Genomic DNA, 22,934 nt, shown 5'->3' with positions numbered 1-22,934 from the left:
TAGTCGCGGCCTCAGTATGGTCGCCGCAAATTTTTCAACATGTTTTTCAAATTGGTCGCCATGGAGAAAATCAATCATCCTGTAGTCGTAGATGCAGTTGTAGTGGGGTCGCCATGTAGTTATAGGTAGTCGAGGTAGCCGTAGGTAGTTTTAGTTAATCGCCTTTGCTGACCGGATATTTTCATTGGCTCATTGGGGGAAAAAAACGTAAGCACGAGTTTTCAGAACCAAGGATAACTGACCGGTAATATTAAATGCCCGCCACGCTTCACAGCTGTGTATCTCTGGCTTATTAAAAGTTGGCTGGCTTCTTAAAAGTGTCTCCACTCCTTCTCCCCCCTTCTCCCCCATTCTCCCCCCCCTCCCCCTTTTAAAGGACTTACCGTACACTGTGCTAGCCGTCTTAACCTTCCTGTTCATCACAGTGTGTGTCTGTATCACCTTGGCTTTGCACCGTGTGAATTTCAGACAGCACTCCCCCCACTTTCCTTGGCCCTCGCCTTTGCGATGTGTGTGTGTTCCACTCTGACAGTCACCGTTCCAGTTCCCGGTTTTTCAGGCGACTGCCGGGAACTTGACAGTCGCCGGCAGTCCGCTGAAAAATCGCCTAAGTGGGACAGGCCCTTAAAAGTGTTTGCAAAGAATCACTAATGCCTGGGTCAGATTAGGAGAAATGTGATATTTTTCTTGAAGTCTAATCTTTATTTACTACAGTCAAAGTGTAGACTTTACTACAAAGGGAGTAGAGGAGCAGTGTGTTATGTTGATTAAATTGAGCATTGATAGGTCTATCGCATCATTCCCAGGGGCGGTCACGTTGAATTGGATGATGGCACCAGACTTGGTTATGTGGAAGATGGCACTGCCTGTGGACCCGACATGATGTGTCTTGACCACAAATGCCTACCAGTACAAGCCTTCAACCTCAGCTCTTGCCCACAGAGTGCAAATGGAGAAATCTGTTTCAACCACGGGGTGAGTTCGTTTCAAGCAAATGGTAAATATATTGCACGTTTGAATTTGAAAACTGATACAAGTAGAGACTAAAAATGAAGATACAAGTAGAGATTAAATATGAAGATATACTCATAAGCAACAAAACCATTAACAGAGCTGGTAGAGCTGCTGCCTCACCACGTCAGAGACCCGGGTTTGACCTTTTTGACCACCCTATCTACCTGTGAAACCACTTTCAGAGAACTATGTCCCTGCACACCTAGATCCCTTTACTCGCAAACACTCCCTATGGCACTGCCATTCACTAGGGCTTGCCCTTGCTAGACATTCTAAAGGGCAACACCTTGCACTTATCTATATCAAACTCAGCCGATCTTCCCAACTGATCGAGATCCTGCTGCAATTCGTAATAACCATCCTTGCTATCTACGATGCTGCCCACTTTGTGTCACCTGTAAACATGTCCATTCTCATACAAATCGTTGATATAACTATCTGAACCCAGAACAGTACAGCACAAGCCATTTGACCCACAATGTCTGTGCCGAACATTAAGCCAAGACCATCTCTTACCTACCTGTGCATAATCCATATTCCACCTTTTCCTGCCTACCCAAAAGCCTCTTAAATGCTACTCTCATATCTGCGACAACACATTTTAAGCACTCACTACCCTCTGTGTAAAAAATTGTCCTGTAAACCTCCTTCAAACTTTGCCACCTCTCACCTTAAAGCTATGCCTCCATGTATTTGATTTTTCATTCTGGGAAAAAGGTTCAGACTGTCTATATTATCTATGCCTCTCATAATTGTATATACTTCTCACAGGTCTCCCCACAACCTCTGGCGTTCCAGAGTAAGCAACCAGTCTGTACAACCTCTATCCAGGTTAAAACTCATATCCAGTGACTTTTATTGTGCATAGGAGGGATCTGGAGGAGGATAAGCCATAATCCTTGGCGCCGTGTGTGTCATTCTCCTGCATTCTTAGTGTCTGCAGATTAACTGACAAGTGGAAAGGTGTAACGTGAGGGTTGAACAGGCTTTTCTGTTAAGATGGAGTTGTCCACTAACGCGACCACATGTCAAGCAAGCAGGCTCACTTAAGGGCCTGTCCCACCAGCATGTGACTGCATGCGGCGAGGGCGACCTAACGTGGTCGCTTGAGCCGTACGGCCTCACGGGGCCGGTCCCACTTTGATCGCCGGAGCCGTATGGAGTTGTGCGGGGCTGGTCCGGCCATCGCGAGGGGCTCCGAAAAACTGACAATGTCCAAAAATCCCGCGCGGCAATGGCCTGTCGGCCCGCAGCCGCATTGAGGCCGTACGCAGCGTCTCGATGGGCATACGCAGCGTCTCTATGCCGTACACAGCGTCTTGACACCGTACACAGCGTCTTGACGGCGTACGCCTAGCTAGTGGCGTTGCGCGATGACGTCACCGCCCGGCGTGCCGTTGCGTGATGACGTAACCGCCCGACGCCGTGCGACGTCCAAATTCAGTCAGCCCGCCTCCCTCCCAGCTGATTGGTGAGTATGATGTCAGGACCTGACCCGCACAGCTCCAGACGGCTCCGCGGTTGGAAGTGTGACCGGCCCCGCGAGGCCGTACGCCTCAAGCCACCACGTTTGGTTGCGCTCGCTGCATGCAGTCGCATGCTGGTGGGACTGGCCCTCTAGGAAAACAATTAGGTGCTTGGGAAAATAATGAGGCTCACTTAGAAGAACCAGTAAACCACGGGGCCTCTGAGCCACAGCTGCAAGGGCACGAGCGTGAAGATAAGATAAACTTTTCTTTCTCAGAGACATCTGAGACTAGCTCGGTGCTGTTGTAACAAATGACCTTTGCTTTCATCGCTGAGAAGAGCAGCTGGTTCCAAAAACATGGTCAATGGGTGATAGTAGATTAGAGAAGAAGTGCCAACTTATTGATTATATAAATGCGTGTCATGAATTAACTCACGTACTTCCCCTCAAACTGTGATTCTGGAGCAGCAACCGGTCCCACAGACTTTAGGATACAGCTGCCATAAGAAGGAATTCCTGACAAGATTTGTGAGCTTTTATACTTGAAGGACGTGCTAGACTCTGTTTATTTGCTGCCTGCTGCTGTTAAAATGCAGTTTTATTGCTTTTGTGTCGTTGTTTTCATAAATGTTTCATTCCTATCAGCTTTATATTGTCTGAGTTCTTCCTCCATTATTGATCCAAATTCTCGAAACCTGCACATATCTCATTACAGAGTTGGTTTAATTCCTTCAGTTAGTTCAAAAGTACCACGTAATTTTATCCTCTTAATCTTTTTATTGCCAAATGCAATCGAAAATACATTTTAGTTAGCATTGTAGCCACCAATAATGCTGGTATGGGATCAGTGCCCTGACATACTCACACTTATCTGGTCTAAATGGAGTTGGTGACTATGTAATTAATAGCCTGTAATTCAGATATCATTCTGGTAAACCTTCTCCACACCATCTCCAACGTCTCCACATCCTTCCTATAATGGGGTGACCAGAACTTCACACACCAAGTTGAATACTCTAAATGCAACCAAACAAGACTCTTACAAAGCAGTAACTTGACTTCCTGACTCTTATACCCAGTGCCCCAACCAATGCGGGCAAGCATACCATACGCCTTCTTTAGCACAACATCTACTTGTGCTGCCACTTTGGACTTGGAGCACAAGATCCCTCTGTACATCAATGCTGTTCAGGCTTTTGCCAGTAACTATGTACCCTGCATTCCATCAACACGGACTGAGGAATAGGGTTTCCAACTGTCAATCAGAACCCTGACTCTGAAATATTATGGAAAGCTTTTACAGCAAAGCTTCCAGTTCTCAAGAGATTTGGTTCTGAACTACAAAGTATGAGTCAACATGTTGATTTATTTGTTAAATCAAGGTGTTGATAATTGGAAATGTGATATAAATGTATATCATTTATACAGACAAGGAAATTGTTCTAAATGGGTGTACGGTTTGTAATGGCTGAATGCTTTGTGTTTTGCTTGTAGGTGTGCAGTAATGAGGCACAATGTATATGTGTCCGTGACTGGACAGGGAAAGACTGCAGCGTCTTTGACCCATTTCCAGATCCAACTCCAGCAGAGGTTAAAGAAGGACAATACAAGGGTCTGTATGCAACAGAATCCATTCTCAAATACCTGCTTGTTCATTAAAAATGGTCACACTATAGCCAGCATACTGATTTAAATATACAAGTCAGGACCAGTTCCTCTTCATAATTTAAAGTCCATTCAGTGAAAGGTTACAGTAATTTAATGGCAATGGCACCTACGGACTTCTACAGTAAAAATCTCTCATAAAGAGTGGTAGAGTCACGCAGCACGGAAACAGGCCCTTCGGCCCAACTTGCCTACGCTGACAGGCTGCTGCTTCTAAGCTAGTCCAACAGCCCTCTCAACCATTTCCTCTCCATGTACCTGGCCAATTGTCTTTTAAATGTTGTTATTGTACTTGCCTCAACTACCTCCTCTGACAGCTCGTTCCAAATACCCAGTGCCCAGAGTGAAAAAGTTACCCCTCATTTTCCTATTAAATCTGTCCCCTCTCACCTTAAACCTATGGCTGTTAGATCTTAATTCCTACTCTGGCTCTTCTTCTTATCGAGTCCACACACAAGATTAGAAGTTGTTCAGCCAGAGCTGAACACACTTCTCGGCATCTGCATACAATGGTGTCTTCGTCTCCCTCCGAGACGCAGGGAGGCGTGTCCTGTACAGGCTCCTCCTCCACACCCTGCACTTCCTGGTGCCAAAAAAATGGTGTCTGTCTTGTCGCTTCTTGTGCTTCTCGTGCGTGGTGGTGGAAAGATTGGCGGAAACAGGGCCGCGACGTGAACGCTCTCTCCTTGACCCCTTCCTACTCTGGGTAAAATACACTGTGCGTTCACCCTATCAATTCCCCTCATGATTGTATACACCTCCATAAGATCACCCCTCAGCCTTCTGCACTCCCACATATAAAGAGATAAACTATTATTTACATTTTCAAAATACAAATAACTAGGAATATAAATGTCTTCAACAAAATATTAATTTGTTTCATTTTGATTCATTATCAAATCAACAGAAACCACCCAGTGGGTTTAATGTTGTTTGTTCCTTGGGAAAAATGCAAATAACCTGTCTTTGATGGTTTCACTAAGTAATTAGAAAAATTACGGTTTAGTGAACAATGAAAAAGATCAAACTGAGAAAGAGAAAGAAAAATAGATTGTCTTTAAAAAAAATGTTGGTGCAAAAGTTGTGTACTTGTGTAAAGTACTTGTAATTTAGAAATGTTTAAGAAAGAACTGCAGATGCTGGAAAATCGAAGGTAGACAAAAATACTGGAGAAACTCAGCAGGTGAGGCAGCAGCTATGGAGCGAAGGAATAGGCGACGTTTCGGGTCGAGACCCTTCTTCAGACTGATGTGGGGTGGGGTGGCGGGAAAAAGAAAGGAAGAGGCGGAGACAGTAGGGTGTGGGAGAGCTGGAAAGGGGAGGGGAAGGAGGGAGAAATCAAGGACTACCTGAAATTGGAGAAATCAATGTTCATACCGCTGGGGTGTAAACTACCCAAGCAAAATATGAGGTGCTGTTCCTCCAATTTGCAGTGGGACTCACTCTGGCCATGGAGGAAGCCCAGGAAAGAAAGGTCGGATTCGGGATGGGAGGGGGAGTTGAAGTGCTGAGCCACTGGGAGATCAGGTTGGTTATTGCGAACTGAGCAGAGGTTTTGGACGATGCGATCGCCAAGCCTGCGCTATATTAACCTATAAGCCTGTACGTCTTTGGAGAATGGGAGGAAACCAGAGCACCCAGAGAAAACCCGGGCAGTCACAGGGAGAATGTACAAATTCCATACAGACAGCACCCGTAGTCAGGATCAAACCCGGGTCTCTAGCACAGCAAGGCAGCAACTCTACCACTGCACCACTGTGCCACTCGTTGGAATACAGGGAGTGGGTCTAAAGACTTGGTTTCTTGGTCAGAGGAGCCCAAACCAGTTTTAGGTTTAAGTTTAGGTTTATTATTGTCACTTTACTGATGTACAATGACACGTTTTAATTTGCATTATATCCAATCAGATCAGATAACACTATACTTAAATACGATCAAATCATAGTCAAGTACGATAGATAGAGCAGAGGGGAAGATACAGAGTGCAGAATATAGTTCTCAGCATTGTAGCGTTCCAGTTTCATAGACAAAGTCCAATGTCCACAATGTGGTAGAGATGAATTGGATAGTACCCTGGGCTATGGAAGGGCCATTCAGAAGCCTGATAACAGAGGGGAAGAAGCTGTTCCTGAGTCTGGTGGTACACATAGAAACATAGAACAATAGGTGCAGGAGTAGGCCATTAGGCCCTTCGAGCCAGCACCGCCATTCAATATGATCATGGCTAATCATCTAAAATCAGTACCCCGTTCCTGCTTTTTCCCCATATCCCTTATTTCCTTAAACCCTAAGAGTTAAATGTACCTCCACTGCCTTCTATGGCAGAGAATTCCACAGATTCACAACTTTCTGAAAAAGTTTTTCCTCATCTCAGTCCTAAATGGCTTACCTCTTATTCCTAAACTGTGACCACTGGTTCTGGACACCCCCCAACATTGGGAACATTTTTCCTGCATCTAGCCTGTCCAATCCTTTAAGAATTGTATATGTTTCTATGAGATCTCCTCTCATTCTTCTAAATTCCAGTGAATACAAACTCTGTCGACCCATTCTTTCATCATATGTCAGTCCCTCCATCCCAGGAATCAACCTGGTGAATCTACGCTACACTCCCCCAATAAAAAATAATGTCCTTCCTCAAATTAGGAGAATAAAATTGCACACAATACTCCAGGTGCGGTCTCACCGGGGTCCTGTACAACTGCAGTGGGATCTCCTTGTTCCAAAACTCAAATCGTAATGAAGGCCAACATGCCATTAGCTTTCTTCACTGCCTGCTGTACCTGCATGCTTACTTTCAATGACAGATGTACAAGCACACCCAGGTCTCGTTGCACCTCCCCTTTTCCTAATCTGACACCATTCAGATAATAATCTTCCTGTTCTTTCCACCAAAGTGGATAACCTCACATTTCTACACGTTATACTGCATCTGCCATGCATCTGCGCACTCACCCAACCTTTCCAAGTCACGCTGCAGCCTCATAGCATCCTCCTCGCAGCTCACACTGCCACCCAGCTTTGTGTCATCCGCAAACATGGAAATGTCACATTTAATTCCCTCGTCTAAATCGTTAAGAAGGCTAATCCATGCGTGTCCTTCATCCTCTGGGAAGAGTGCTCCCTAGAATGGAGAAGCAAGTTATCCACAAACTAAATTTTAGGAATTTGGTTTTAACAAGGTGTTGCATATCTATGGCAAAAACCCAAGATAAAATGTAAAGCGGAACGAGTACCCAACAATGGTCATCTCCAGCGAAAGGAAACACAGCCACTTCCCTTGAGGAGTGGACAGCATCCCCCATTACCATTGCTATTGTCCATACCATCAACATCCGAGGGGGGGTTATCATTGACTGGAAAGTGAGCAAGACTGGCCACATTGACTAGATTCAGAAGAATATGCCAGAGACTGCTGAGACTTCAGAAGGATCTCAACCCAAGACAGGGCTGCTGAAGGATGATCTATAGTTGCCTCAATGTCTGCAGCTTTAGAGCCAGTGAAGCGGCATCTATCCAATTGAGCAAAAAACACTCATTGCATTGAAATCCTCAGTCAAACATCCAAATTATTCACTGCAGTCCAACATTGAAACAATGTCTATGGTGTTGCAAGCATCAAATGGATGGGAACTTTTTATCTGTGCTTCCTTCGTGTGATAGGAGTAGGATTAGGCCATTCGGCCCATCGAGTCTACTCTGCCATTCAATCATGGCTGATCTATCTTTGCCTCTCGACCCCATTCTCCTGCCTTCTCCCCATAATCCATGACATCTGTAGTAATCCTTCCTCCTCGGTAAAATCTTCTACTTTATCCACCTATCATTTGCCGGGCTTTAGTCCCACTCAAACCTATTTTCCTACTTTCTCCCCTGACTACAATCAACCTGAAGAAGGGTCCTAACCTGAAACATTGCACGTCGATTCCCTCCATTGAAGCTGCCTGACCCGCTGAGCTCCTCTAGCACATTGTGTTTTGCACAGTCTGAGACTGAGAAGTCTAGTTTGTTCCCCAACATGAACACAATGTGGGAAATGATATCATCTTGTGTAACACTAATGTGGAAATCTTGTCAGAGTCACAAGTTTATTTCAATTCTGAAGTGCCTAGTTAAGCTATAGTGACCGAAAATACTATAACCGTCCAAATTGCTTCACTCAAAAGAGTGTTCAATTACATAAAACTGAGTTTGAAGTTGCATTATGCAATTAAATGTGGAGACAACTATCCAAAGACTGCGTTACCCTCCAATGAAGGACCAGTAAGATGTAGTCGGCTATATAACATAAATATGACAGGATGTTGTCAAGCAGGGAAATAAGATTCAGAATGTAGAACATAGAAGAGTACATCTCTGGAACAGGCCCTTTGTCCAACCATGCCAGTGCCGACCATGATGCCAAAATAAATTAATTCGATCTGCCTTCACATGGTCTGTATCTCATTATTCCTTGCCTGTTCATACCTCTGATTAAATACCACTTAAGTTTTGCTATCATATTTTATTGATTCTATAGTATAGAAGATGGATATAGAAGTTGGGTGGCCATGTTGCAGTTGTATAAGACATTGGTGAGACCACATTTAGAATATTGTGTTCAGTTCGGGGCACCATGTTATAGGAAATATATTGTCAAGCTTGAAAGGGTTCAGAAAATATTTACGATGATGTTGCCAGGACTAGAGGGTGTGACCTGTAGGGAGAGGTTGTGTAGGCTGGGTCTTTATTCCTTGGAGTGCAGGAGGATGAGGGGTGATCTTATAGAGGTGTAGAAAATCATAAGAGGAATAGATCGGGTAGATGCACAAAGTCTATTGCCCAGGGTAGGGGAATCGAGGACCAGAGGACATAAGTTCAAGGTGAAGGGGAAAAGATTCAATAGGAATCCGAGGGGTAACGTTTTCTCACAAAGGATGGTGGGTGAATAGAACAAGCTGCCAGAGGAGGTAGTTGAGGCTGGGACTATCCCATCGTTTAAGAAACAGTTAGGCAGGTACATTGATAGGACAGGTTTGGAGGGATATGGACCAAACGCAGGCAAGTGGGACTACTGTAGCTGGGACATTGTCGGCCGGTGTGGGCAAGTTGGGCCGTAGGGCCTGTTTCCACACTGTATCACTCCATGACTCTACCACCTCCTCTGGAAGCGGGTTCCAGGCATCCATCTCTCTATCTTGCAAACCCTTTGAAATTCCCCCCCTATCATTTTAAATGTATTCCCTCCAGTATTTGACATTTCTACTCTAGGAAATAAAAATAGACTGTGTATACTATCTATGCCTCTCATAATTTTATATACTCCTATCAAGTTTCCCTTCAGTTTCCGATGTTCCAGAGAAAACAATCCCAGTTTGCTCAGCTTCCTCTTATAGCTAATAAACTGTAGTTCATGCAACATCCTAGTGAATCTCTTCTGCACCCTGCCCTTAGCCTCCATATTTAGTTTAGTTTAGTTTAGAGATATATGGCGGAAACAGATCCTTCAGTCCACCATGTGAGCGCCAACCAGCGATCCCCACAGACTAACATTATCCTACACACACACACACACACACACACACACTAAGGACAGTTTACGATTTTACTGAAGCCAATTAACCTACAAATCTACACGACTTTGGAATGTGAGAGGAAACCGGAGCACCCAGAGAAAACCCACGCAGGTCACAGGGAGAACGTTGAAACTCCGTACAGACAGCACTCGTAGTCAGGTTCGAACCCAGGTCTCTGGCAACTCTACCGCTGCGCCAAGATGTTGCCCATCTTATCTTATAGTATTCCAAATGTGAGCTAACCAAAGTCTTCTGTAGTGGCAATATGACTTCCCAATTTTTATAGTCAATGCCCCGACCCACAAAGGCAAGTATGCCATACACGATCTTAGTCATTCCAGCTACTCAAGTTGCTACTTTCAGAGAGTTATGGGCTTCAACCTCAAAATCCTTTTGTTCATCAATATTTCTAAAGTTCCTGACAATTACTCTATACTTTCTATTTGCCTCCAAAAATGCATCACCTCACACTTGCGTCTGAAGAAGGGTTTCAGCCCGAAACGTCGCCTATTTCCTTGGCTCCATAGATGCTGCTGCACCCGCTGAGTTTCCCCAGCAATTTTGTGTACCCTCGATATTCCAGCGTCTGCAGTTCCCTTTTGAACACATCACCTCACACTTGTCTGGATTAAACTCCATCTGCCATTTCCCCGCACACATTTCCAACTGATCTAAATCCTGCGTTACCCTTTGACCAGCTTCCTCCATACCCACGACAACTAACAGTAAGGAAATATGAAGTCTGTTGGAGTTTACAGATTTCGAGTGGGTGATGAATTGCATTCATGATAAACAGGTTGAGTTGTAGGACCAGAGGAAGAGATATTCCTCTTTGGCATCAGTACAAAGTAATCAAAAAGAATTGATAACAATTGAACAATGTTTAATGGGAAAGAAAGCTGGATTGCTGATACAATGAGGTGCTTATTCACAAATGATCACTTTGCCCGGTAGGTAAAGCAGAATTTCACTTTGTCTTTTTTTAGTTACTAAAAAAAATACACCAGCAGTCCTGTGGTACATTTGTTTGTTTCAAATGGTGGAAGACCTCAGTGGAACAGACCTCAGTAATGCTCTAAGAAATGTGACTGATGTCCCTGAAACATTGATTGGATTTTTTTCCTCGTTACATCCATGCCACAGAATTAACTTTGGTAGAGACACAATTCACGAGCTGAATTTGCAAACCGATGATCTTTGCTCACAAGTCTCTCAGTCTATTCATTGGTTGTCATTTGGCTACAGTGTCTTTAAGCTTGAACGTTTGTGCTTTTTCTTTCCACAGTCTTCCAAAGAAAAAATTTGGTGCCAAATAGGACATGTTATTTAATTCAAAACATCCGGGCCCACATTAAGCGATACGTGAAGATGTAATAGAGATGTCTCTGAAAAGTTAGTGCTTTGATTCTGACATGTGTATTCCAATGGTTTCATTCCCCTCCCCTTTGTCACAGGTCCTAGTGGTACCAATATCATTATAGGGTCCATCGCAGGCGGCATCCTAGTGGCTGCCATTGTCCTAGGGGGTACAGGATGGGGATTTAAGTAAGCGACAAGCATGCCTCTTCCTGACTGCTTCCTACTTTATTCCATTCAGAAGTTAACACCCAAATGCTTCTTGTGCTTAGATTCTGCAGTAGATACAATGATTTTGCAAAGATTGGGCAAGAAATGAAAGCAGGATTTCAATTACATTCTCAGCTTAGGATCCACGGGGTCACGTGCATGTAATAATTACATTTACAAGCAATCTAAAGCCAAATTTCCCTTCAGCTCACAACCAGGATGAGATCTACCATTCCCTGAAGAGGATTGCTTTCGACTTTAATTGGTATTAATTGATTCCTGCCATTACAGGGATTTCTTATTCCTGAAGCTTTATTCAGGAAGGGTGTAGTTAAAAATGTCCTACGCCCACTGTGCAATAAAGTGACACCAAGAGAAAATGTAATGTTTTAATTATTTCATTCAGACAATTGCAAAGATTTGGCCATTTTACTGCCAAAACAAAAGGTTCAAATTATGTTAAAGGAAACTTGCCAAAGATCAATGAGAAATGAATAAATTGGATTGCCAAAAACGAAGGACAGCTAGGGATTGGCTTTGCTTTGGTGTACAGTAAAATTAGATGCTGCCCGTCACACTCAGTGTCACGATTCCCAGATGCCTGACAGTGTGGCATCTATGGCTGTCAGGACATTTCCTCTTACTATTGCTTCAATTTGGCTTTTTGAGGCAAGGATGAATCTTGGCTTGAACAGACGGATCTGGACAGACAAAAAAAGACGACATCTGTTTACAATTCTTTTGTGTCTACAGCAGAATTTTTAGCATCCTTTGAAAAATTATTAGTGCAACTATACTTGCATGGAATGGAACTGTTGCTTTCACATTTATTGAAATGTATCCGATTTCTACCTGACTTTAACAGGAAAGTGTTTCTGTCCATCTGCTGTCACCAGTCTCATGTAGGTGGTATGAATTTCAGATTGGGGAAGTGCTCCCACAGGAGGATTCGTGAGTTACTGCAGTCCCTTTTATAGATAGTATACGCTGCAACCATGTTGTGTCAATGGATAGTTCAGACAGTGAATAGGGTTGGAATTAACATCACCTGCTTGATGTTGGGCTTCTTGCGTGTCGTTGGAGCTACAGTCACCCAGCCAAGTGATCGTTTCTTTAGTCTTCTTTAGTCAGAGGGTAGTTAATCTGTGGAACTCATTGCCACAGAGGATATTTTTAGAGCAGAGATAGACAAGTTCTTGATTAGAACAGATGTCAAGGATTATGGGGGGGAAGACAGGAAAATGGGATTAGGAGGCAGAGATCAGCCATGATTGAATGGCAAAGTAGACTCGATGGGCCGAATGGCCTAATTCTACTCCTATGATTTGTGAAGAGGACAATCACACTCCTGCCTTGTGCACATAGATGGTGGAAAGGCTTTATCAGGTCTGATTTGTAAAGAATTATCTTCCTCAATGAAATAAAACATATCTTATCAAATGTCATTTATTATTCTTTATATATTTTTGAAAGATTAATCAAATTTTACATTTCAATGTATAATGATTGAAAGAGATAAACAACTGGTAAACCCATAGTACAAAGTAGGTTTCTCCAAAGGCCCTTCAGTCCACCGAGCCCACGCCGACCAGCGATCACCCCATGCACTAGCGCTATACTATACATTAGGGACAATTTACAATTTTACCGAAGCCAATTAACGTACAAACCTGTACATTTTTAGAGTGTGGGAAGAAACCGGAGCACCCGGAGAAAGCCCATGCGGTCACAGGGAGAAGGCTCAAACTCCATACAGACAGCACCCGTAGTCAGGATCGAACCAGCTGTAAGGCAGCAACAGTTGCACCACTATGCCGGCCCTTGATGAAATAAATTATTTAAACTACTACCGTGCACTAGGCATGGCAAAATGAAGAATAAATTTACAAACATTCCCTTTACAAGTTTGTCTCGTGTATTTAGAAAGCTTCATCCTTTCTACCTCATTCTAATTGATCTGTGAGTTGTTTGACACTTAGATATTAGAATTTTGAAGTGTTGAGCATTTCTTGATCTGCTTATTTCAGTATGCTGATTTGAAATTGTGTTTGTATGTGCTCCCTGTGACCGGGTGGGATTTCTCCGAGATCTTCGGTTTCCTCCCACACTCCCACAGACGTAGAGATTTGTAGGTTAATCGGCTTGGTATAAATGTAAATTTCTTCCTAGTATGCAGGATAGTGCAAGTGTATGGGGATCGCTGGTCGGTGCGGACTCAGTGGGCCGAAGGGCCTGTTACTGCACTGTATCTCTAAACTAAACTAAACACTTTCAAAGCACTGTTTGCCCCACATGAAGCCAGACTCAAGGGAGGTGAAACCTTTGGTGTGTTTCTCTTCATTGTGACTTGTGGTCATTCACAAATCCTTTCTAATTATCCTGATATTGGCTTCTAGCTGTGGTTTGTTTCTGCAATGATTTTTTATTGGGAAGCAGCTTTCAAATGACAAGTTAATAGTTTTAGACTCTAAAAAAACAACTTTGCAGAAGCTACGTAAAAATTTCAGTATAAAACAGTGAATACTTGATGTTGGATTTATCTTGGATCAGTGAAATATAAAGAGTGCATGATGTGCTGTCATTACACTGCATGAACTTGTCCTGTTGGGCCTGATTTTTCATACAAGCCAAATGAAAACGACTATCTCATCCTAATCCCAGATTATAAATAATTCTCGCTATTATATATTATAATCTAAACAAGTAAATTGGATTTTAGTCCTTACCCCGATTCACATGTTATTTTAATTTTACTTAGTATAGCGTAGATTAGTTTAGTTTATTGTCACCTGTACCAAGGTGTCATATTTACAGTGAAAAGCTTTTGTTGCGTGCTAACCAGTCCACGGAAAGACTACACATGATTACAATCGAGCAACCCACAGTGCACAGATACATGAAAAGGGAATAATGTGAATAACGTTTAGTGCAAGATAAAGTCCAGTAGGTTCTGATTAGAGATAGTCCGAGGGTCTCCAAAGAGGTAGATAGTAGCTCACGATTGCTCTCTAGTTGTTGGATGGTTCAGTTGCCTGATTCATGTCCTTTGAAAAGGAGTTAAAGATAATTTCTAAATTTATTGTGCCACAATTTTAAAATTCAAATCATTACATACTGTCTAGATTCACTCAGTATCTAAAAGAGCAAAGGTTCTGCTTTCTAACCTCAAAGGATTTTATTTTAAATAAGAACAATGATGATTATTTTTCTTGAGAGCTGAAAATGGAACAAAATCTTCCCGTAACAAAGCATTTTCCAAACATAGTGATTGGGACCGGAAGGAAATAGTCATGAAGTTATGGGTACTGTAATTGCTTAGTTATTTTGCTCTGAGTAAAGGCACTTTTTAAACAATGTGCCAAGGTTCCTGAAAAGAGCAAAAAATACAATTTGTGGAATTCATTCCCACAGATGGTTGTGGAGGCCAAGTCAATGGATATTTTTAAAGCAGTGATAGACAGATTCTTGATTAGTACGGGTGTCAGGGGTTATGGGGAGAAGGCAGGAAAATGGGGTTAAGAGGGAGAGATAGATCAGCCATGATTGAATGGCGGAGTAGATTTGATGGGCCAAATGGACTAATTATGACCAAATATTTACATGATTACATTTTCATCTTCAAGAATTTGCAACTGATGGGTGACACTAATTTAAGTGCGTTCACATTTGGTTGTGTGATGTTAATCGGGTCTTGTTTGATTATTGCATGTTCTGTGATCTTTCTTTTTAATGACAAGGAAACTAAACACATTTTATTTTATTATTTTCACCTCGGAAAGGAACATCCGGAGAGGAAGGTATGATGCTGCACAACAAGGAGCAATTTAATCACTGCTTAATCTTCTTGCTACTGCTTTGCATCCGCAAGCTTATTATTGCCATTTCATTTACTGCTCAAAAATACATTGTAATTGGTCTGAAGAAGAGTCCCAATCAAAAACGTCACCTACCCATGTTCTCCAGAGATGCTGCCTGACCTGCTGAGTTACTTCCACATTTTGTATTTTTTTTTTGTGATTGGTTCATTTAATTAATCAATGAACAATATCTACATTTAACAATTTGTATCTACTGAGAAATTGTTTTCATTGTTTTGGGGTTAAAACGTAATGATACTCAAAGGAGTTCTCTGATATTGAAAAGGGAATAAGTGAACTGAAGGATCTATTGAAAAGGTGCGGGACAAAAGATATGCTTAAAACATCTTAAATGGAGTGCCATGGGTTTAGCAGGGCTGGGGCATTGGGTATAGAGCCTTCTTGGGGATATTTTTATTTGCAATTGTGTGAAGGAGAGTTCTTTGAACTTTTCTTTGAATATAATGTAGCGTTTAAAAACCACTCAAAACAAAAATCACTCCAGTGAAAGGATTACAGTTTTACAAAGAAAAAATTGCTTTGCCTTGCCACGGGACATATCATGTATTTTTAATGGGCAGCTCTCTGCAACAATCAACTATTATGTGCCCGTGAAGAACCCTTTTGTTGTGAGCCAGGGACGATTCAAACAATTGTGTTCTTTCCAGTATTTATAGTCTTAAATACTAACCACTAATCCTTGATTTTGCTTGGTATTTTATTTGCAACTCGTTTCATTGCTCTTTTGAAGTGGAACTACATATTTGAGCCATAGTCTCAGATCTGAATTCTCCCACTGCCATTGTGCATCGTTTCGTATCATTTCATTCCATTGTTACACCAACTCTCACTGCAACATTAAGTTATTTATTTTGCTTCCAAGTTGCTATGCCTTCGCCCTGTTTCTCTAGCTGTGCTATGAGTTATCTATCTGTGCAATATTTGACTTCTTTCTTGCAGATCTGGAGGAGCATAAACTATCTTCCGTCTGTAGAATATACACTCTCTGCTCCAGTAAAACCATTGTCCACCAATGCTCAATGTGATGAACTTTAACTTTCTGATGTTGCTGTTGAACATAGCCAGGTAATACTGGGAGAATCCAACATTCCAGAAACTGAAGGAAGTTGAACTGTAATTTCAAAGAAAAGCTGAAGAGAAACTTCTGAAACATAGTGAAATCTAGCGTCAACTTTTTAATGAACGGTTACATTTTTATCCTGTTTACAACTTGGGATTCAAATGGCAAAAGGTCAAGTGTGGGGCGAGATTGATTGCCATTTTGAAAATGTACAATCCAATGGCAAAATAAGCCAGTTTTGTGTTTAATAACCATTCTGGATCTTGTAGCAGTATTCTTGTGGCCATAGTTGGTGACATGAATACAATTATGTTTAAAATAAGGCTGAGTGCAGATCACTCTGAACACTAAGATGGTATAGTCACGAACAACGATATGTTGTCACAGTGCAAATGTCTAAACTGTGAATATTTAACCCACAGATATCCAAACCTTAATTCTCTATTATGCTTACATTCCCTACTTCCTGGTTTGTCCTTCTCCCAATGTTGTTAGTTTGAAGAATTCAAAGCGGCTTTATTAGCATGAGTAGTGAATAAATCCATAACTACGTATGAGATATCTACTGGGAAAATAACTTAAATGGACTTAGCAAGATACCAGCCAAGATGACTTATCTAAGCATATTTAGGCACCGATTTAAAACACATGAGGAAAGGAGTATGGTGTGGACTGTACTAAATTCTGTTTTCTCAATTCTCAGTTAAGCAAAACCTAAAAGAGAATTAAAAAGTAAAATGCAAGTAGTTTTTTAACTTTCACATGTTAATAAAGTTAACAGCAAGTTTGAAGCCCGCGTCAGTTGGTGTTAGGGTTCCAGAGTTACCTTACTGTGAGCCGAAAGGTTTCAGATGTTATATCGCGTTCCAATATATTACCAGGCCTGACAGGGACCCAACAGGTCCCACTTGGTCTTATACATTCAATATCTGAGGAGTGTCATGTTTGAATGGCCTTTACTGTAGTTTGAAACCAGGACAATCCCCATCCACTCTGTTTCCAAAATGTTTGGTTGGCCAAAGGAATCTGTTCAGAAAAATCATGAAAAGAACCATGCAGAATGCATTCAATGCAGGAATTAAATATTTTTCTAGATCCATTTAGTGTAAGCTAAGGACGTTCTACATTTGTAACTGCTATCCTTCACATGATTGAAACAGCATTGACATTATGTTGTTCCGATTGGTTTTCGGGAAGTAAAATTTAAAACTTTGGGCTTAAAGTATGGAATTTAAAGAACATGAGAATATACCAAAGGGCATAGGATATTATTTGCCAAGCTTGTTTCCAAAAGTAGATGATCATTGAGTCATAGAGTGAAACAGTGTGGAAACAGGACCTTCGACCTAACTTGCCCACACCAGCTAACATGTCCCAGCTACAGCTAGACGAAAATGCTGGAGAAACTCAGCGGGTGAGGCAGCATCTATGGAACGAAAGAAATAGGTAACGTTTCGGGTCAAAACCCTTCTTCAGACTGGTGTGAGGGTGGGGGGGGTGGGAGGAAGAAAGGAAGAGGTAGAGCCAGAGGGCTGAGGGAGAGCTGAGAAGGGGAGGAGAAAGTAAGGACTACCTGAAATGTTCATACCGCTGGGGTGCAAACTGCCCAAGCGAAATATGAGGTGCTGCACCTCCAATTTACGGTGGTCCTCACTCTGGCCATGGAGGAGGCCCAGGACAGAAAGGTCGGATTCGGAATGGGAGGGGGAGTTGAAGTGCTGAACCACCGGGAGATCGGGTTGGTTATTGCAAACCGAGCGGAGGTGTTCGGCGAAGCGATCGCCAAGCCTACGCTTGGTCTCACCGATGTAGAGCAACTGACATCTAGAGCAGCGGATGCAATAGATGAGGTTGGAGGAGGTGCAGGTGAACCTCTGCCACACCTGGAAAGACTGCTTGGGTCCTTGAATGGAGTCAAGGGGGGAGGTAAAGCGACAAGTGTAGCATTTCCTGCGGTTGCATGACAAGTGTAGCATTTCCTGTGTCCCAGCTACACTAGTCGCACCTGCCCGCGTTTGGTCCATATCCCTTCAAACCTGTCCCATCCATATAGGGGATGTAATGATTCATGATTATAAATCATAGAATCTGCTACTATCAATTCTCATTGTTATGAACTGATGAAGGACAACAAAATGTTCCTGAGCGAAAATATATTTTACTTTGGTTCCAAATCATACAAAGCCTCAATCATCACCAACAGCAAACCTTGTGTAAAAAAAAATTGTCCAGTTGAAGAAGAAATATCAGTCATTCTTGAAATAATTAACTTTTTGCCAAAGTGTTCTTCCTATGCTTACAGTATAGCATCACCATAACTATCCATATCAGCATGAAGGAAGCATTAACATTAATTATGTTGTGGAACAGCTGGAAATTGTAAATTCCACAACCATCGTGGCATGAATAACCCCCAACTGAAACCGCAGGATGAACTTTAAAAAATTGCAGTAAGTTGTAGACGGGGTGGACAAAGATGAAGTAATATTCAAATTTTAAGAGCAATAATATCCTAGTTGATGGGCATCTTTGCTTCAAGAGGAGAAAGCTATTTAAACTGCATTAGCATATCATTTCTATTTAAAAGCATTTTATACCTCTTACTGGCACTGTTGCTTAGTGCTTGTGGTCAGAAACCAACCTCTGTCCTTCCTCAGCCTTCCCTGTTCAATGAGGATCAGGTCGCATTGAAGGCCTGCAGAAGACACTACTTCTTTTCCAAGTACCTGGGCTGAGGGAGAGCAGTCCCAACACTCAGCCCCATCTGACTTGGGTCAGGTTCCACTGGCTGGAAGGAATGTCTCCATGATACCTCCGCCCAACATTGTTCATACCAGTCCCAACATGTATTCCTACCTTCAGTTACCACAGCTGTCTCTCCACCCAGACCAGAGCTCAGGAATATCAAGAGTCAGTACATATGGGGGCGGGGGTGGAGAGAGTGGGGGGGTAGAGAGAGTGGATGGGGGAAGAGTGGGGTAGAAGAGAGAGTGTGTAAGGAAGGGGGAGAAACCAGGAGGGAGGGGGAGGGGAAGAGAGAGTGGGAGGGAGGGGAAGAGAGAGTGGGAGGGAGGGGAAGAGAGAGTGGGAGGAAGGGGAAGAGAGAGTGGGAGGGAGGGGGAGAGAGAGTGGGAGGGAGGGGGAGAGAGAGTGGGAGGGAGGGGGAGAGAGAGTGGGAGGGAGGGAGAGAGTGGGAGGGGGAGAGAGATTGCCCAGCAGTGAGCAGGTTAAAAATCTGCACTCATGACTCAGGTCAAAAAATTGCAGCGGGGCCTAACATAAAATCATCACCATCCAAAAACAATGCCAACTGTGGTAGGGCATATTGCTGAGTGTTTATTACCCAGGCGGAGTATGAGAGAGAATACATTACAGGGAAATAAGTAAGAGAATAGAATTAATGGGACTGTCCTTGATGGGCCGAATAGCCTCCTTCCATATATTAAGAAAATACGAGAAATATAAAAATGCAATTGGGAAAGGATTAAAGCAACACTGTCGGCACTGAACATGGTTTAGAAAATATGTCACCCTTTAATTAAGGGCAGCACAGTGGCACAGCTGGTAGTGCTGCTGTTTCACAGCGCCAGAGACCCGGGTTCGATCCCGTCCTGAATTGCTGCCTGTGTGGAGTTTACACATTCTCCCTGTGACCGCGTGGGTTTCCTCCGGCTGCTCCAGTTTCCTCCCACATCCCACATCCGTGTGGAATTGAAAGTTAATTGGCCTCTGTGAATTGCCCCTAGTTTGAAACCTACACGGTGACAGAAAGTACATGCAAACTCCACACAGACAGCACTCGAGGTCCGGATTGAACCTGGGTCTCTGGCGCTGTGGTTATACCATCTGCACCACTGTGCCGCCTTTTTGCGATCAGAAACATGAAGCGTATATAATAGCCTAATGAAAAGAATAAAGGGACATAATAACAAAGATATTGAAATTCAAAAAATGAATAACTTGCGAAAGATTGACACGTCAATACTTGTCCATCATATCTTTCTCTCCGATCAAATGAACCAAAGATAATAGAGTTTGTACTATTGTAAAATAACAGGAAACGTGGGATTAATTGCTGCTCTCATTGAGTGTGAGATGGGTGGAATATATGATTGGGCTCACAGCAAACCATGCCTATTTACTCAGTAAATGCTTTGGAACAGCAGATTAAACCAAAATTACACCAGAAATCCCAGTCACTTCTCCCATCTATATTACTAAAAGTCTGATCTTGACCGCTTTTGGCCCACTGTGCTGCGATTTCCGAGAGAACGCCGCCACCTACAGCCGTCATTTTTGGCCACCTCGCTCAGAGCCCACGTCTGCTTTCCTGGACCAGAGGATTTTTCCCATCGATGAAAAATCAGAGACATATTAATGTTTTTTAAAAATTCACCATTCTCTCTGCTGCCCCTGCTGGAGGGAGGGGGTGGGACTATAAAACCAGGAAGTGGTGTACCTCACTCAGTCTCTGCAAGATGGAGGTCACATCATGAATAACACTGAACACATGTCTACTCAACTGTGAGTGCCCTTAATGTGGTTTGAAAATGAAAATATGGTTGGTTTGAAGTAAAAAGGCACTGCCTGCAAATGGTTGTTTGGGGGGGGTTTGGGTTGAAGTAAAAAGGCACTCTCTCTCTCCCCTCCTCTCTCTCCCCACACCTCTCTCCCCCCCTCTCTCTCCCTCCCTCTCTCTCCATCCCCCCTCCCCCCCTCTACTCCCCCCCTCTCACCCTCCCCTCCCCCCTCTTCCTCCCCCTCCTCTCCCCCCTCTCTCTCTCCCCTCTTTTTCTCCCCTCCCCACCCTCCCTCCCCTAAACCCCCCCTCCCCTCCACAACCCCCTTCCCTCCACCCTCCCCCCTGCTCCCCACCTTTCCCCTCACCTCACCCCCCTCTCAGCACCCCCTCTCTCTCCCCCTCATTCAGCACCCCCTCTCTCTCTCTCTCCTCCTCCCCTCCATCCCCTCCCCCACCCTCCCTCCCATAAACCCCCCTCCCCTCCACACCCCCTACCCTCTTTGCCTCCACCCTCCCTCCCCCTCCCTGCTCCCTTCACCCCCCTCTCAGCACCCCCTCTCTCTCCCCCTCACTCTCACCCCCTCTCTCCTCCCCTCCCCTCCCTCTCTCCTCCCCTCCCTCTCTCCCCCTTCCCCTACCTTTCCCCCCTCACCCACCCTCCCTCTTCTCCTCCCCTCCACCCCCCTCTCCCTCTTGCCCCTCTCTCTCTGTTTCTGCCTCTCTCTCTGTCTCTGCCCCTTCTCTCTCTGCCTTCACTCTCTACCCCCGCCCCCCCCCCCCCCCCCCCCTCTAGATGTGACTGCAAGTTGGGGGCTATGCGTCAGTAGATAGGGTAGTTATGGGGTAAAATGAGCAAATTAATAATATTCATATAATATCAAGGGGGATAATTAGTGTGTGCGCGGAGGGGGGGGGGGGGATAGTTAGTAGGTGTGACGCTGCATGCCGCCCCCCCCCCTCCCACAACCGCACGTTGGGGGAACAGACCCAACGGGTCTGCACTTGGTCTAGTTGAGAATCATTTTTACAAATCAATCTCTGTGAGAGATGCATCTAATAGGGGAGTTACCTGGTCATCTCCACGCTGGCTGTTAAGAACATCATAATTTAATGCACTACTTCCATTTTATTTGTCACTCCACGTAAATATCTTCAGAGAGATCCCAAAATAAGACCTTCAAAAAATTAATTTCAAATCCTGTCATCAATGGAAGGCTAGATTCAAAATATTGATAATCTGTACATAACCTTAAAAAAAGAATTAAATATCTTTACATCTAAAGTTGTATTACTACAGAACTAAATACAAAAAGGAAAATTATACATTGATCCCTATATAAGAGGATCTTCTTATACATTAGTAAGAATACCAAACATGGCCAGTTTTGGATGTAAGGAAGTATAAAATAGATCTTGATTTCATTCACTTGTTTTTTTTAAGAATAACTGGTCAGGTATAAAAACTAACCTTTTGGTAGACAAAAATGCTGGAGAAGCACAGCGGGTGATGCAGCATCTATGGAGCGAAGGAAATAGGCAACGTTACGGGTCGAGACCGTCTGAAGAATGGTCTCGACCTGAAATGTTGCCTATTTCCTTCGCTCCATAGATGCTGCCTCACCCACTGAGTTTCTCCAGCATTTTTGTCTACCTTCGATTTTCCAGCATCTGCAGTTCCTTCTTAAAAACTAACCTTTTGGTATTTAACGATATGATCTTTCATCAAATTTTTAGCTGATTATTTATGTTAAACTTAACATTACAGCACTTTTAATCTTCAAAGGGATCTTGTTCATGTCTTGTACAATGTTGTCTAAGGCTTAAAAATTACTGCAAACTTTTACTTCCTCAGCTGGTTAATCAAAATTTATCCTCAAAAATTAAAACAAATGTTACATTTCACGCAACTTAATACAATTCAAGTAATTCCCTAGAGCATTTTTCAGGAGTTGCGGAAAGCACCAGTAAGTGTTTTGTTTGCTCCGATTCCTGGTGAATGGACAGTATCAGAATCTTTATTGAAAGGTTCTTGCCCCAGCAGAAGGATGCACTGATTTCCATCTCACGCAGTCTAATAACCTAGGGAGTACCGAGGATGGGCATCTGACTGCCCACTGCAAGACCATAGAGGCACCTCATGTTTTATGTGCGTTTGTTTTATGCATTTTTAAAATAACGCGCTTGTTACTTCAATAGCTCGATAAAA

The 22,934-nt window shown here is 43.2% G+C and overlaps 1 protein-coding gene across 2 annotated transcripts in view; it reads left to right on the top strand.

The window, feature by feature from the left end:
• adam11 (ADAM metallopeptidase domain 11) overlaps positions 1-17,571 on the top strand; it is a 140,530-nt gene extending 122,959 nt beyond the window's left edge. Inside the window, exons 23-27 of one of the 2 annotated variants that reach the window (XM_033035391.1) lie at positions 807-975; positions 3,977-4,094; positions 11,157-11,247; positions 15,048-15,065; positions 16,086-17,571. In XM_033035391.1, coding sequence (XP_032891282.1) covers positions 807-975; positions 3,977-4,094; positions 11,157-11,247; positions 15,048-15,065; positions 16,086-16,101 — 412 coding nt within the window. In that variant the 3' untranslated portion in view covers positions 16,102-17,571. Of the gene's footprint in view, positions 1-806; positions 976-3,976; positions 4,095-11,156; positions 11,248-15,047; positions 15,771-16,085 lie in introns of those variants that run through there. The other variant, XM_033035390.1, reaches the window with a different exon arrangement.
• Positions 17,572-22,934: the final 5,363 nt, after the last annotated feature.

The sequence above is a fragment of the Amblyraja radiata genome, chromosome 16 (assembly GCF_010909765.2).
Source record: "Amblyraja radiata isolate CabotCenter1 chromosome 16, sAmbRad1.1.pri, whole genome shotgun sequence".
Taxonomy (NCBI): Eukaryota; Metazoa; Chordata; class Chondrichthyes; order Rajiformes; family Rajidae; genus Amblyraja; species Amblyraja radiata.
This window is presented reverse-complemented; position numbering and strand designations above follow the sequence as displayed.